Source organism: Papio anubis, chromosome 3, assembly GCF_008728515.1.
Source record: "Papio anubis isolate 15944 chromosome 3, Panubis1.0, whole genome shotgun sequence".
Classification (NCBI taxonomy): Eukaryota; Metazoa; Chordata; class Mammalia; order Primates; family Cercopithecidae; genus Papio; species Papio anubis.
The window spans coordinates 120,131,921-120,147,885 of record NC_044978.1 but is presented as its reverse complement, the minus strand read 5'-3'; the positions used below and the strand labels follow the sequence as shown (position 1 = coordinate 120,147,885).

Below are 15,965 nucleotides of genomic sequence, written 5' to 3'. Positions count from 1 at the left end.
TTTGGATGAAATGTTCTGTAAATATCCATTGGCTCCATTTGGTCTATGGTGCAGATTAGGTTTTATGTTTCTTTGTAGGTTTTCTGTCTGGACGATCTATCCAGTCCTGAAAGTGGGGTGTTGATGTATCTTGCTATTATTGTATTGAGGCTTTTCTCACTTTTATTTCTGATAATATTTGCTTTATATATCTGGATGCCCCAGTCATGACTGCATATGTATTTTAAATTGTTACCTCCTCTTACTGAATTGACCCATTTATCATTATATTGTGACTTCTTTGTCTCTTCTTATAGTTTTTGTCTTGAAATCTATTTTGTCTGATATAAGTATAGCTACATCTGCTCTTTTTTGGTTTCCATTGGCATGGAATATCTTTTTCCATCCCTTTATTTTCATACTGTGTGTGTCTTTGTAGGTGTAGTGTGTTTCTCATTGGCAACAGATCAGTGAGTCTTGTTTTTTAATCCATTCAGCCACTCTGTGTCTTTTGATTAGAGAGTTTAGTCCATTTATGTTCAATGTTATTATTGATGAGTAAGGACTTACTCCTGCCATTTTTGTTATTTGCTTTCTGGTTGTTTTGTAGTCTTCTATTCCTTCTTTTCCTTCCTGTATTCCTCCTAGTGAAGGTGATTTTTCTCTGTTGATATGCTTTGATTTCTTTATTTTTAAGCCAGTCAAATTTAGCAGTTGGTTTTATACCAACTCTAGTGACACTAATGTTAATAAGTTCTGATAACCAACTACCATGCTTTGATTTCTTGCTTTTATTTTCTGCATATCTGTTGTATGTTTTTCACCTTTGAGGTTACCATGAGGCTTGCAATACTCTCTTATAAGCCATTATTTTAAACCCATCACTTTTTAAGTGATGACAGTTTAACGCTGATTGCATAACAAACAAACATACAAAAACAAAACTAATACAAACTCTACACTTTGACTTTGTGCTCCCACTTTTTAACTTTTAGTTGTTTCTATTTGAATCTTATTGTAATATCTATGGCTTGAAAAGTTGTTATGATTATTTTTTATTGGTTTATCATTTAGCCTTTCTACTTAAGAGAAGTGTACACATCACAATTACAGTGTTATATTATTCTGTGTTTTTCTGTGTGCTTACTATTACCAATGAGTTTTGTACCTTTGGATGATTTATTCTTGCTTATTAACATCCTTCTCTTTCAGATTAAAGAACTCCCTTTAGCATTTCTTGTAGGACGGGTCTGGTCTGGTGTTGATGAAATTCCTCATCTTTTGTTTTCTAGAAAAGTGTTTATTTCTCCTTCATGTTTGAAGGATATTTTCACTAGATATATTATTCTGTGGTAGATGGTTTTTTTCCTTCAACACTTTAAATATGTCATGCCACTCTCTCCTGGCATGTAAGATTTCCACTGAAAAGCCTGCTGCCAGATGTACTGGAGCTTCATTGTATGTTGTTTCTTTTCTCTTGCTGCTTTCAGGATCCTTTATCCTTGACCTTTGGGAGTTTGATTATTAATTGCCTTGAGATAGTCTTCTTTGAGTTAAATCTTCTTGATGTTCTGTAACCTTGTACTTGAATGTTGGTATTTTTCTCTAGGGTTGGAAAGTTCTCTGATGCTTTTCCTTTGAATAAACTTTCTACCCCTATCTCTTTCTCTAACTCCCTTTTAAGGCTAATAAGTTAGATTTGCCCTTTTGAGGCCATTTTCTAGATCTTGTAGGTGTGCTTCATTGTTTTCTTTTCTTTTTTATTTTGTTTCCTCTGACTGTATATTTTCAAATAGCCTGTCTTCTGACTAATTCTTTCTTCTGCTTGATCATTTCTGGTATTAAGAGACTCTGATGCACTCTTCAGCACATCAATTGCATTTTTCAATTCTAATATTTCTGCTTGATTCTTTGTAGTTATTTTAATCTCTTTGTTAAATTTATCTGATAGAATTCTGAATTCTTTTTCTGAGTTGTCTTTAATTTCTTTGAATTTCCTCAAAACAGATATTTTGAATTATCTGTCTGAAAAGTCATATATCTCTGTTTTTTCAGGATTGGTCCCTGGTACCTTACTTAATTCATTTAGTGAGGTCATGTTTTCCTGGATGGTGTTGATGCTTGTAGATGTACTTTGGTGTCTGGGCATTGAAGTTAGTTATTTGTGGTAGTCTTCACAGTTGAGCTTATTTGTGCCTGTCCTTCTCAGGAAGGCTTTCCAGGTATTCAAAACCCCAAGCCTAATAACGCTGTGGTTTTTGCAGACTCATAGAGGTACTGCCTTAGTGGTCTTGGATAAGATCTAGAAGAATTCTCTGGATTACCACGCAGAGACTCTTGTTCTTTTCTCTTACCTTTCTCCCAAACCTATGAAGTTTCTCTGTCTCTCTCCCTCTCTGTGCTGACCCACGTGGAACTGCGGGTGTGGTTATGCAAGCACTCCTGTGGCTGCCAACACTGGGAATGTGATGGGTCAGACCTGAAGTCAGCACTGCACTGAGTCTTGTCCAAGGTCCTTCCCTTCAGAGTGGTGAGATCCCCCAGGTCCTGTGCATGTCCGGACATGCTGTCTGGGAGCCAGGGATTGGAGCCAAATACCTTAGCAGTTTACCTTATGTTCTGTTCTACTGCGGCTAAGCTGGCAGTCAAACCACAATACAAAGTCCTTCCCATTCTTTCCTCCCCTTTCCAAAGGCAGAGGAGCTTCTCCCTGTGGCACGACCACCACTAGTCCATGGAGTTTCTGCCCTGCCACCACTGATGTTTACTTAAAGCCAAGGGCTCTTTGATTGGCTTGTGGTGAATGTTGCCAGGCCTGGGACTCACCCTTTAGGGCACCCTTTAGGACTCACCCTGGGACTCACCCAAGGGCTCTTTATTTTTATTATTTTTATTTTTATTATTTTTTGAGATAGAGTCATGTTCTGTCACCCAGGCTGGAGTGCAGTGGTGCCATCTCGGCTCACTGCAACTTCTGCCTTCCGAGTTCAAATGATTCTCCTGCCTCAGGCCCCTAAGGACCTGAGACTACACGCATGCGCCACCATGCCTGGCTAATATTTTTGTTTTGGTTTGGTTTCTTTTTGGTTTGGTTTCTTTTTTTTTTTTTTTTTTTGAGACGGAGTCTCGCTCTGTCGCCCAGGCTGGAGTGCAGTGGCCGGATCTCAGCTCACTGCAAGCTCTGCCTCCCGGGTTCACGCCATTCTCCGGCCTCAGCCTCCCGAGTAGCTGGGACTACAGGCGCCCGCCACCTTGCCCGGCTAGGTTTGGTTTCTTTTTTTTTTTTTTTTTTTTTGAGACAGAGTCTCTCTCTGTCACCCAGGCTGGAGTACAGTGGTGCAATCTCAGCTCACTGCAACCTCTGCCTCCCAGGTGCAAGCGATTCTCCTGCCTCAGCCTGCTGAGTAGCTGGGACTACAGGCACACGCCACCACACCTGGCTAATTTTTGTATTTTTAGTAGAGACAGGGTTTCACCATTTTGGCCAGGCTGGTCTCAAACTCCTGACCTCATGATGCCCGCCTCGGCCTCCCAAAGTGCTGGGATTACAGGCATGAGCTACCGCACGCAGCCTATTTTTTTGGATTTTTAGTAGAGACGGGGTTTCACCATGTTGGTCAGGCTGGTCTCGAACTCCTGAGCTCAAATGATCTGCCCACCTCGGCTTCTCAAAGTGCTAGAATTCCAGGTGTGAGCCACCATGCCTGGTCCCCAAGGACTCTTTAGTGAGCAGGTAATGAACCCTTCCAGGACTGCATTCTTCCCTTTAAGGCAATGGGTTCCCTTTTGACCCAGGGTGTATCTTGAATTGTTGTCCAGGAGGTAGGTCTTGAAATGGGGACCTCATGACTCTGCCCACTGCCCTACCCTACTGTGGCTGAACTGGTATCTAACATGCAAGACAAAGTCCTTTTTACGCTTTGCTCTCCTCTCCTCAAATAGAAGGAAGGAGTCACTTTTGTTGCTGCAAGCTGCACTGTCTGGGGTTGGGAAAGGGATTGTGCAAGCACTCCCTTAACCACACCAGCTTGGGTCTCCTTAGGTCACATGCCGCCATAGTTTACTGGCTCTAAGCCCAGCCTAGCTTAGAGGAATTGCCTAAGAATTGCAGTCCTTGTGTCCTAGACTGCCTTTCAAATTTACCTAGGACCCCAGTGCACGTCAGCATGTGGTGGTGAGGCTTGCTGAGAAACTTGAGTTCTGACCACTGAAATGGACGATTCCCCTCTGACTAGGGCTGGTCCAAATGCTGCCTCTAAGTGCAGCATGGCTTGATTCTCCCCTCTGATGGGGCAGCACTGAATTAAATATAAAGTCCCCCCATTGCTGTGCTCTCCCTCCCCTACGCAGATCCTCTGCATAGCCACTGCTGGAGGATGGTGAAAGGGGTGGTGTTGGAGATTCAAGACTGTCTCTCCTGCCCTCTTCAATGCCTCCTTCCACCATATGAATTAAAACCAGGTACTATTTTTAATGGTGGAGGGTGTCCAGGTTCTTGGCGTCTTGAACAAAGAATTGGACAAAAGACACAAACCAAGGAAGGAATGAAGGAATTTATTGAAAATGAAAGTACACTCCACAGTGTGGGAGTGGGCCTGAGCATAGAAACTCAAAAGCCCAGTTAGAGAATTTTTGGGAGTTTAAATACTCCCTAGAGGATTCCATTGGTTACTTGGAGGTATGCCCTATGTAAATGGGGAAAATGAAATAAAGTTACAAAGTCATTTACATCCTGTACCCTAAGGAGAGGATATTTCCTGTCACAGCTGAAGTGTGAATCAGGCTTATGTTCCCTGCCTCCAGACTCTATTTTCCTGCCTCACTATTTTTCACTTGACTTTTGTGTTCTTATGATGGTGCTTTTCTGTGTGCGGATAGTTTTTAAAATTTGGTGTTCCCATCGGGAGTGGCAGGTGTGAGGGAATGAATGGTGTAGGCTTCTATTCCGCCATCTTGCTCTGCCTCCAGCCTCTCCTGTCTTCTTTCTTGATCTACTTCTTCATTTAGTCAAAACATGTCTTTGTTAAATTCTTAATAAACTGTTAAATTCTTAAGAAAGAGATGCATTTTATGAATCTTTTCATGTCTGAGAATGACTCTATTTTACACTCACACTTGATTGATAATTGACCCGGTAAAGTTGAAAGTAATTTCTCTCAATCTTTTGAAGATATTGTGCTTTTGCATTCAGTATCGCTATTGAGATGTGTATCTGGTTCTTGTTCCTTTGTAGATGATTTTTTATTTTTTACTTACTTGAATTTCATCTTTAACATCTTTTCTTTGTCTCTGAAATGCCACCATAATGTACTTAGGTATGAATTTTTGTTTTTTCATTCACCGTGCTAGGGACTCAGTAGACCTATTGGTCTGTAGATGTGTGCCTTTCAGTTTGGAGGAATTCGGTTGCATTTTTTCTTTGGCAGTTTCCCTTCTTCTGTTTTTTCAGTTCTGTCTTTCCAAAGTTCCTGTTGGAAACATACTTTCACCTCAGTTAAATCTCTACATCTCTTACTTTTTGTTTCAAAAATTTGTCTACTTTTTCTACCTTTGGAGGACATTTCTTGACTTGCAACATTTCTATTGAATTGAACTTTTTCATTTACAACCATATTTTTAATTTTCATGACCCTTTCTCCTCTCATCACTTCTGTGGCATAGCATCTTATTCTTGCTTTATGCTGATAATGTCTCTTGAATTTCTCTGTAAATACGAGTTTTTGAAGTGTTCTTCTATTCCTTGCATTATCTTTCTTTCCTCTGGTTCTTCTTTTTTTTCTGGGTGTTTGCTTGTTTATTTGATATTGATCTATTTATTACTTTGTGATTTTTCTTCAAGTGTTCAGCAGTTTTTGGTTTTCTGTTTATATTCAAGAATTAGGCAATAAAAAGGCTGGTGGCAAATTCTCTATTCATGGGCAGAACTTGATGGTTTTGCTGTGGGAGGATTAGGTATGGCATCAACTATGTACGGGAGCATCTCCTACAGCATCTCCTGTGCTGGGAGATCCCTCAGTGCCTGATCTTAGAAATCTTTGTGTATTTCTCTGTAGTAGGACGCCTGGAGTTTTGGGTGGTGATATCTGCTGCCAGGTATTTTAAGTGGGTAGGAGGTAGGGATTGACTTTTTTATGTACAGAATTTCAACCAATTCTCGTGTTTTCATGTAAAAAATGTATTCCTATCTCCATGTTGAGCTGGAAGTAAGATTTGTTTTAGAAGCAGAGTTTTGGTTGTAGAGAATGGATTAAACAGAGTCAAGCTTGATACAGGGAGACTAGTTAAGGTATTCTCGTAACCTACGTGAGAGGTTATTAATTAGGCTTTGAACTGCAGGAGTGAGGGAAGGAAGTAGACATAAAAATGAATTGAAAATATATATAGATTTTTGGAACTTACTAGCTATAAGGAAATGTGTTTCTCTAATGAAGATTAATTTGCATGGCTTTTTTTTCAGAGCAATGAATTGCATGAGAAACAAAAGTTTTATTTGAGGCAGTCAGTCATTGATTTGCAAACAAAACTTCAGGAGATGCAAATGGAGAGAGATGCTATGGCTGACATCAGGTTGGGATTTGTGAAATTATTTTAAAGTCACATATTTTCATTATGTGAAATTATTTTAAAGTTTTACTCTTTGTAGTAAAACTACTTGTGTGAATATGAGTTTTATCAATGTTATTTATTTTCTTTCATTTATTTCACAGACGAAGGGAGAGTCAGTCCCAGGAGGATTTAAGAAATCAGCTTCAAAATACAGTTCATGAACTTGAAGCTGCCAAATGCCTTAAGGAGGACATGCTGAAAGACAGCAACACACAGATAGAGCAACTACGAAAAATGATGCTTAGTCATGAGGGGGTGCTTCAAGAAATCCGGTCAATCCTGGTTGACTTTGAAGAAGCCTCAGGCAAAAAAATATATGAACATGACAGCATGTCTACTCTGCACTTCCGCAGCTTGGGCTCAGCTATTAGTAAAATCCTAAGAGAATTAGACACAGAGATTTCTTTTCTTAAAGGGAGGATATTTCCAGTAAGTGGTGAGAATGCTACTTAAATAATTTTATATTAAAATGCATTAAGAGAATAGCATTAGATGTGTAATTTTTAAAATTCTTAAAATAAGCCAAGTTCTCATTTTTCTGAAATAACAGAAGTTACTTCCACAATAATCTCTCATAATAGGAACTACCTTGGTTTACCTGTATAGCTTCATGAGAGTATAGACAAAGTAAAAGATCTAATAAAATATGGGAATAGAATGGATTTGATTTTAGTATTATTTCTATTTGCATTTAAAGCATTCCTTTAGTTGAAAATATCCAGATTTTCCAAGCCTTATATTTACCAGCAACTAAATCAGGGTCTCTTTCTAAAAACCAGGTAGAGGATCAACTTGAAGCACTGAAATCTGAATCACAGAACAAAATGGAACTACTTCTGCAACAACATCAAGATAGGTAGGTTTCTGACAGGTACGGAAAAGCCTAGTGAAACTAAACCACAGTTTTACAGTGTTTTAGCCACAATTCCAAAATCTAAACCGCTCTGAAACACATACTTTTTTTAATAGGTTTATAGGAAACTCATGTTACAATTTTGTTTTCCTGACCCTGGTTAAAATGGTAAGGAGGGTGTTATTCGAGACAATTACAATAGGAGTATTGCTATAGGAGAGAGAGAGATTAAGCTCAGCTTCCAGTACAAGGCCAAATAGAGATTTATAGCCACGGGGCATGGTGAGGGGGTCTGTGGATGGAAAATTACTGAGAAAAGGCATCAAGAGTAGGGGGATTCTTGCTAAACTCAGGCCAAGGGCTTAGATATCAAAGGCAGGGGATGAAGAACTTGACCAGATATCGAGGGTGGGAGGACTAAACTGACTCAGCAAGATTCTTGCTAGGTCTGGGCTAGGCAGGCCAAAGGTTGAGGCATAGTTGAAAAGAGGCCTCAGAAGAGCCTGACCAAAGTTTGGTGAAGGAGACAGTTTTTGTCACTCATTTGTTGGAAAAACCTGACCAGAGCTAATGTAAACCTTTCCATAGTCTATGATTTAGTGTGAATACTTGCAAATTGTTGCATTCATAATATGTTTGGTTAATGGGACACTTCCCTACATCTCACTTGGGGTGTCATACAATATATAGTACTTGCAATTTATTGCCATGGTAAACTAAAAAAAAATTCTGAATTCTAAAACTAGCTGACTCCCAAAAGATTTGGATAAAGGATTTTGGACCTGTTGTAGACACTTGTTATTAAAAGAGTAGCATGTACAAAAGCAAAGCAAAATACTAAATTTGAGAGTATTGAAAATCATTCATTTTTAAAATAATTCGTAGGAAAATCTTCTGTATCAAATAACAATCACCACATTCTTTTTATAGGATTGAGCAGTTAATAAGTGAACATGAAGTTGAAATAACAGGACTTACTGAGAAAGCTAGCAGTGCTCGAAGCCAAGCCAATAGTATCCAGAGTCAAATGGAAATCATTCAGTATGTGGTTTAAACTGTTAGTCATTCATCTTCATTTTAGAGATATTATTTTCATTAACTTTCTGTTCTATAATCTTTTAGAATTTGCTTGGTAAGATTTCATAAGAAAGTGAAGCTTTTTTTCTAACATTTAAATGAACAGGAAATATTGCTTAACATAGGTAACATCTGACCATATAAGAAGTATTTTTGCAAGTATTTGGAGCTCCTGGGATTGGCTGTTTTAAGTATTTGTATTAGTCCATTCTTAATACTGCTATAAAGAACTACCTGAGACTGGGTAATTTTATGAAGAAAAGAGATTTAATTTACGCAGAGTTCCACAGGCTTAACAGGAGTCATGAGTGGGAGGCCTCAGGAAACTTACAATTATGATGGAAAGCAAAGGGGAAGCAAGCACATCATACCATGGCAAAGCGAGAGAGAGAGAGTGGGGACGTGCCACACTTTTAAACCATCAGATCTCATGAGAACTCACTATCACGAGAAAATCATGGGGGAAATCTGCCACCATGATCCAGTTACTTCCCACCAGGCCCCTCCCCTGACATGTGATGATTACAATTCAGATTTGTAATCTCCCAAATATCATGTCCTTCTCACGTTTTAAAATATAATTATTGGCCATGCGCGGTGGCTCATGCCTGTAATCCCAGCACTTTGGGAGGCTGAGGCGGGCAGATCACGAGGTCAGGAGATCGAAACCATCCTGGCTAACACAGTGAAACCCTGTCTCCACTAAAAATACAAAAAATTAGCTGGGCTTGGTGGTGAGCACCTGTAGTCCCAGCTACTCGGGAGGCTAAGGCAGGAGAATGGCATTAACCTGGGAGGCAGAGCTTGCAGTGAGCCGAGACTGCACTGCAACCTGGGCGACAGAGCAAGACTCTGTCTCAAAAAAAAAATAAATAAAATATAATTATCCCTTCTCAACAATCCCCCAGTCTTAACTCATTTAAGCATTAACTCAAAAATCCACAACCCAAAGTCTCATCTGAGACAAGGTAAGTCCCTTCTGCCTATGAGCCTGTAAAATAAAAAGTTTGTTACTTCTGAGATACAATTGGGTTACAGGCATTGGGTAAATGCTCTTATTCCAAATGGGAGAAATAGGCCAAAATAAAGGGGCTGCAGGACCCATGCAAGTCCAAAATCCAGCTGGGCAGTCATTAAATCTTAAAGCTCTAAAATAATCTCCTTTGACTCCGTGTCTCACATACAGGGCACGCTGATGCAAGGTGGGGGCTCCCAAGGCCTTGGGCAGCTCTGCCTCTGTTGCTCTGCATTATATAGCCTCTGCGCTGCTTTCACAGGCTGGCATTGAGTGTCTGTAGCTTTTCCATGTGCACAGTACAAGCTGCCTGTGGATCTACTATTCTGGGGTCTGGAGGATAGTGGCCCTCTTCTCACAGCTCCACTAGGCAGTGCCCCAGTGGGGATTCTGTGTGGGGCTTCCAACCCCACATTTCCCCTCCACATTACCCTAGTAGAGATTCCCCATGAGGACTCTACTCCTGCAGCAGACGTCTGCCTGAACATCCAGGCATTTCCATACATGCTATGAAATCTAGGCAGAGGTTCCCAAACCTCAACTCTTGCTTTCTGTGCACCTGCAGGCTCAACACCATGTGGAAGCTGCCTAGTCTTGGGGCTTGCACCCTCTGAAGCAACAGCCCGAGCTGTACCTTGGCTCGTTTTAGCCACAGCTGGAGCTGGAGCAGCTGGGACACAGGGTGCCATGTACTGAGGATGCACAGAGCAGTGGAGTGGGCCCTGGCTCACAAAATCATTTTTTCCTCCTAAGTCACCAGGCCTGTGATGGAAGGGGCTGCCTAAAGATCTCTGACATGCCCTGGAGACATTTTCCCCATTGTCTTGCACCTCTTCTTTACTTATGCAAATTTCTACAGCTTGAATTTGTCCCCAGAAAATGGATTTTTCTTTTCCGTCAGGCTGCAAATTTTCCAAACTTTTACACTGTGCTTCCCTTTTAAACATAAGTTCCAGTTTCAGACCTCTCTTTATGAATACATATGACTGTATGCTTTCAGAAACAGTCAGGTGACATCTTGAATGCTTTGCTGCTTAGAAATTTCTTCTGCCAGATACCCTGAATCATCTCTGTCATGATCAAAGTTCCACAGATCTTTAGGGCAGGGTCAAAATGCTACCAGTGTCTTTGCTAAAGCATAGTGAGAGTGATCTTTACTCCGGTTCCCAAGAAGTTCCTCATCTCCATCTGAGACCACCTCAGCCTGGACTCATTGTCCATATCACTATCAGCATTTTGGTCACAACCATTCAACAAGTCTCTAGGAAGTTCCAAACTTTCCCTCATCTTTCTGTCTTCTTCTCATCCCTCCAAACTGTTCCAACCTCTGCCTGTTACCTAGTTCCAAAGTTACTTTCATATTTTCAGGTGTCCTTGCCCCACTCTCCTGATACCAGTTTTCTGTATTAATCCATTCTTACACTACTATAAAGAACTACGCAAGACTGGGTAATTTATGAAGAAAAGAAGTTTAGTTGACTCACAGTTCCCCAAGTTTAACAGGAATCATGACTGGGAGACCTCAGGAAACTTACAATCATGGGGTAAGCAAGCACGTCTTACCATGACGGAGCAGAAAAGCAGGGAAGTGCCATATAAACCATCAGGTGTTGTGAGAACTCACTCACTAGCATGAGAACAGCATGGGGGAAGTCTGCCCCCACGATCCAATCACCTCCCACCAGGTCCCTCCCCTGACGTGTAGGGATTACAATTTGACAAGAGATTTGGGTGGGGACACAGAACCAAACCATATCTGCGTGTGTGTGTGTGTATGTATGTATATGTGTGTGTGTAATATATATGAATATAAGAAAAATGTGTGCATATGCATAGAAATAATTTTATTTGAGTTGTATGTTAATACTTTTTATATGGACATTTTCTATCATATACAAAAGTAGAGAGAAAATAGTGTAATGCACTCCCATACAGCTGTCACCCAGCTTCTGTGGTTTACAATATATTTGAGCTGAAGCTTTTGAGTCAATTTTGTAAAATAAAAGACTATTGGCTTAATAATGCCATATAAAATAACTAGTAGTAGTGTCAAAAAGCTAGAATACTCAGGTGTCACTCTTATTCTTAGTTTGCTATTTGCATTTATTCTCCTTCTAAATTCTTCTTAGAGAGCAAGCAAGAAATCAAAACTCTATGTATATGCGTCAGCTCAGCGATCTGGAATCTACTGTTTCTCAGCTACGTTCTGAATTAAGGGAGGCCAAAAGGATGTATGAAGACAAGGTGAGTTTAGGTTTTGCTGCTCTGCTTCTAGAGACTATAATAGCTAGAATCAATATTATGTTATTAATAGTTTATTTGAAAATAAGAAATCAAAGTAATTTCAAATTAAAAGCAGTTTATAAGCTGGAGTAAGAGCATGCTAAATTATATTTTAAACTATTTATAAACAATTTTTATTTAAATTATGTACTCTGATTCATTTTTAGCAAAACATTTTTTGCATAGTTCAAGTAAGTTTCTAAAAAAATGCATTAAAAATAAGACCATCTTAATTATTTTTACTTAGCTAACCTTTAGCAGATACTTCCATACCAGCCAGATCCCCCTGCTACTCAATATTTTTGGGGCCTACCTCCTCTCTTACTTCAACTCCTAACTCTTAATCATTGTGAAGCTAACAAACTGAATTAACTTTAAGAATAATTAAATGAATTAATTACATGAAAACTAATTAGGAAGATAAGTCTTCATCTCTCATCATGTAATTCACTTTAAAACCACATTAATTAATATTTGATATTCTGTTTTTTTCTTTCACTTTCCATAGCTAATGAGAAGCTATTCAGTATCATTGTCATCTATTTATCCAGAGCTTAGGATTTTGTTCATTTCAATCATTTGTATAACAGTAAGACCCTAAAAAACAAACAAGGAGCTGCCATTAAGAGGAGTGGTGTTCTTCATTCCTTGTAAGAAGGGTGATCACCCAAGGCTGCTTGCGTGGGACAGTCTCGGTTTACACCTGCTAGCCCAGTGTCCTGTTTTATGAATGCTACCTCTCATCTCCATAGTGTCCCCATTTGGAAGATAAAGTCTATATTTAGTCATCCTACCTGTAAGAGACCCTTAGATAGCCATGCAGAAACAATTTACATACAGTTCTGTCACTTGTAGTCAGTTTCTCACACCTTAGCTATTTGGAGCAGTAGGTTAGAAGAAAGAGAGTATAAGGAAGCTGCCATACACCCTTTATAAAATGAAACCAATTCTATAGGGTAACAGTACATGGAGGAAAGCTCCATATGGGAAGAATTATATATTGCAGCACGAATTCTTCCAGACATTTGCCCTTCTCTGGGCAACCCCTCATTTTAATTATCACTCCAGCCAGCCACAGGAGGGGGCTGTTTCTCCTTGGTTCGAGTATGGAAATAAGATACCTCAACCTTTATCTAAGCTGAGGGTGGAATTTAGACATGACTTTACTAAAGTCTAAGCCATACAGTAACACGAAACTGTATAATCTCAGTTATAGGTGTGGGTCCTTTACAGCAGTGTCTTCCAAATATTTTCCATTGCTACTCACAGTAAGAAATATAGTTCATCTTATGATCCAATACACACATGCAACTGAAGCAAGATTCATAAAACAATATTTACTCCTATTACATGTGATGCTGGCTATTTTCTCTTCTCTTCAGATGCTGATTTGAAGCTCACTAAATTGATTTCATAATTTATTGGTGGGTTGCAGTTTGAATAACACTGCCTCCTTTTGTAAACCTCCTTGCATAACCCTTAACCTAAATCCTTGTGGCAGTGTTATTTCAACCAGTGCCACCTCTGAGCAACCTTAAGGGACCTTAGACCGCTTAAAGGGTACACTCGACAAACAAAAGGTCAGAGAGGAGCATATGCTTTTCTCCACCTCTCTGAAGCCTGCTTTTTGTGTTCTAGTTTCTTTTCTCAGGACAAGCTTTTCCCCTGATGATTGATAGCAGTCTGGGCAGACCAAGCCTATACCAAAAGGTCATGACCGCACCCTGCAGACAACAGCAGGAGGGGCTGATTTCAGTGCACCATGGGGTGGGAGGGTGCTTTTTCACTTGGGTCTAGTGGAGGTAGCCACTCTGGCAGAAGTGAGAGCTGACATTCTGACAGTGAGAGAGGAAATAAGAGAGCTATTGTGTTACAGTCCAATATAGTAATGCATATTCATGAATAATCACAAATCATTTTGGAAAAATTAAGTACCCATTGTCTATTGACAAACTTTATGAAAAGCCACCAAAGTACTAAATAAAGCTCAACTCACCTGTGGTTTCTTACATGATTGGTAACTGGTATAGCTTTCCATTATACTGTTGTTTGGAAAAATTATCCTTTCAGAAACCTGACCCATTGTTTGCTAATTTGCATTTGGCCCAATATATAGTATCATGCTGATTTGGACATAATTGGGAAATTTTTTCACAAATACTGAAATATCCATCTAAAATATATAAAAAGAATTTCTAAGTTTTTATAAGCATTTAAATCTCTGGCATTATAGAGCACGAGATCCAGATGAATGACTGCAAGCTTTTTACATGAATGTTTTGGAGTCATATAGATACAAACATGATATTAGAATCATTCTGTGATTTTGCTCTAATGTAAATAGTGGCTCAGCAAGAATTTTTGACAGTCTTAAATAGTAAACAGCTAACGGAAATAAGGAGGGCATATCAGCTTCATTAGTTTTAGTAAATCACTGAGATTTATAATACACCACAGTGACCCTAAATAGAGTTGGCACCTAGTTGATGGTTAACTAGACTGTCTTAACAGTAACTCCCTTTGATTTGGTCAGGGAGCACTCAGAGATGACTGCCATGTAAATATAGCTAAGTACACTCTGGCCTAAGGTGACGTTAATTACATGGTGTAGCTGAGCAAGGAAAATCAAACAAGTGAATAACAAGGATTTCACTTGAGATCGTAAAAAATTGTTATAAACTGTTTTTGTTATAATGAATTGAATATAAAATCTAAAAACAAATTATTCTGCTTAATTTTTATTTTCATGCGACTTGACATTGCTAAAGCTTATTAAAACCTTAAAATCTATTTTTCTCTGTTGCTTCAGTGCATATTTCGGTATGTACTATTCAAATAACAACAAGGAAAAATATCAAAGGAAATAATACATAAAAGCTGTGATTAAAATGAAATTCATGGCCAGGTGCAGTGGCTTACACCCATAATCCCAGCACTTTGGAAGGCTGAGATAGGAGGATCACTTGAGCCCAGGAGCTTGAGACAAACCTGGGCAACATAGTGGAACTCTGTCTTTACAAAAATAAAAACAAAAATAAAAAGTTAGCTGGGCATGGTAGCGTGAGCCTGTAGTCCTCACTACTAGAAAGGCTAAAATGGGAGGATAGCTTGAGGCTGGGAGATTGAGGCTGCAGTGAGCCATGATCACACCACTAACTGTAGCCTGGGCAACAGAGTGCAACCCTGTCTCAGAAAAAAAAATAAAAAAAGGTGAGATTTGTGTGAAAGGAAACTAATAAAGGTGTGTTGATATTAAACATCAACATGTTTTATGAGGGGCAGTATTAGTATTTTCTCCCGAGGTCAGATTTCTTCATTTTAAAAAGTGTTTTTACTTTTAAAAATTGATGACATGGTGGTCTAAACAAAACTTTTCCAACTAGAATGCATAAATTAAGAGAAAACTTGTTTTGGAAGTTAATATTTCTCTTCAGATTAACACAATTATTTTATGCTGGTAAACATAGAAATTGTACTTCAAAAAAAAAAATGTGAGATGTAGCTTTTGTAGCTTACAAAAGTGTTTTACTGTAATGCTGTTTTCTATTCTTCTCTTTCCATTTTAGGAGAACCTCCAGAATTCCCCTTTACGAATTTGGACCAGTAGAAGCTGTCACTATTGGCTCTGTAGATTTGGCTTTACTCTTAACTTTCGCTTTTTGACAACAAAAATACCTCATGATCTTGATTCAACGTTTATTTTTACTACTTTGAAAGCAGTTGGGGCTGAATTTTCTATTAAAAAAGTGATGATTTAGTAGCACTGGCTAGAGCTATATATACTGTGCAGGAAGATTCTGTGCAAACCTCTGCAGAGTTCTGCCAATGCACCGCCATGCTGGCCTGTAGCATCCCTTATTACTCCATAGCTGTGTCTTTTTGAGCACAGAAAAACAGAAAACACCACCACCAACAGACAAACCAAACCTCATGTGATTTGATATGATTGGCAATATCTCTAAAATCAATGTGAGATTAGAATGAAATCCCAATACTCATTTGTCCAGTAATCCAAACCAAAAAGTGCATTCATAGATGGTGAAAGGGAAAACCAGTGCTACTATGTAAAAATAAAAGAAAAAGAAAAAAAATCTTTAATACATCTCAGATGTCAATATTTATTCTGGATATTTTTAAAGGCTTTTCTTTATA

At 39.1% G+C, this 15,965-nt stretch overlaps 1 protein-coding gene across 13 annotated transcripts in view; it reads left to right on the top strand.

Moving 5' to 3' along the window:
• The window catches only part of CCDC158 (coiled-coil domain containing 158), a 116,595-nt gene that overhangs the window by 30,336 nt on the left and 70,294 nt on the right, over positions 1 to 15,965 (top strand). For 12 of the 13 annotated variants that reach the window (XM_031664516.1, XM_031664514.1, XM_031664518.1 and 9 more), the window contains 5 exons: positions 6,437 to 6,546; positions 6,687 to 7,014; positions 7,365 to 7,441; positions 8,369 to 8,479; positions 11,660 to 11,774. In XM_031664516.1, the coding sequence (XP_031520376.1) occupies positions 6,437 to 6,546; positions 6,687 to 7,014; positions 7,365 to 7,441; positions 8,369 to 8,479; positions 11,660 to 11,774 (741 nt within the window). The remainder of the gene's footprint in view (positions 1 to 6,436; positions 6,547 to 6,686; positions 7,015 to 7,364; positions 7,442 to 8,368; positions 8,480 to 11,659; positions 11,775 to 15,965) is intronic. The other variant, XM_031664523.1, reaches the window with a different exon arrangement.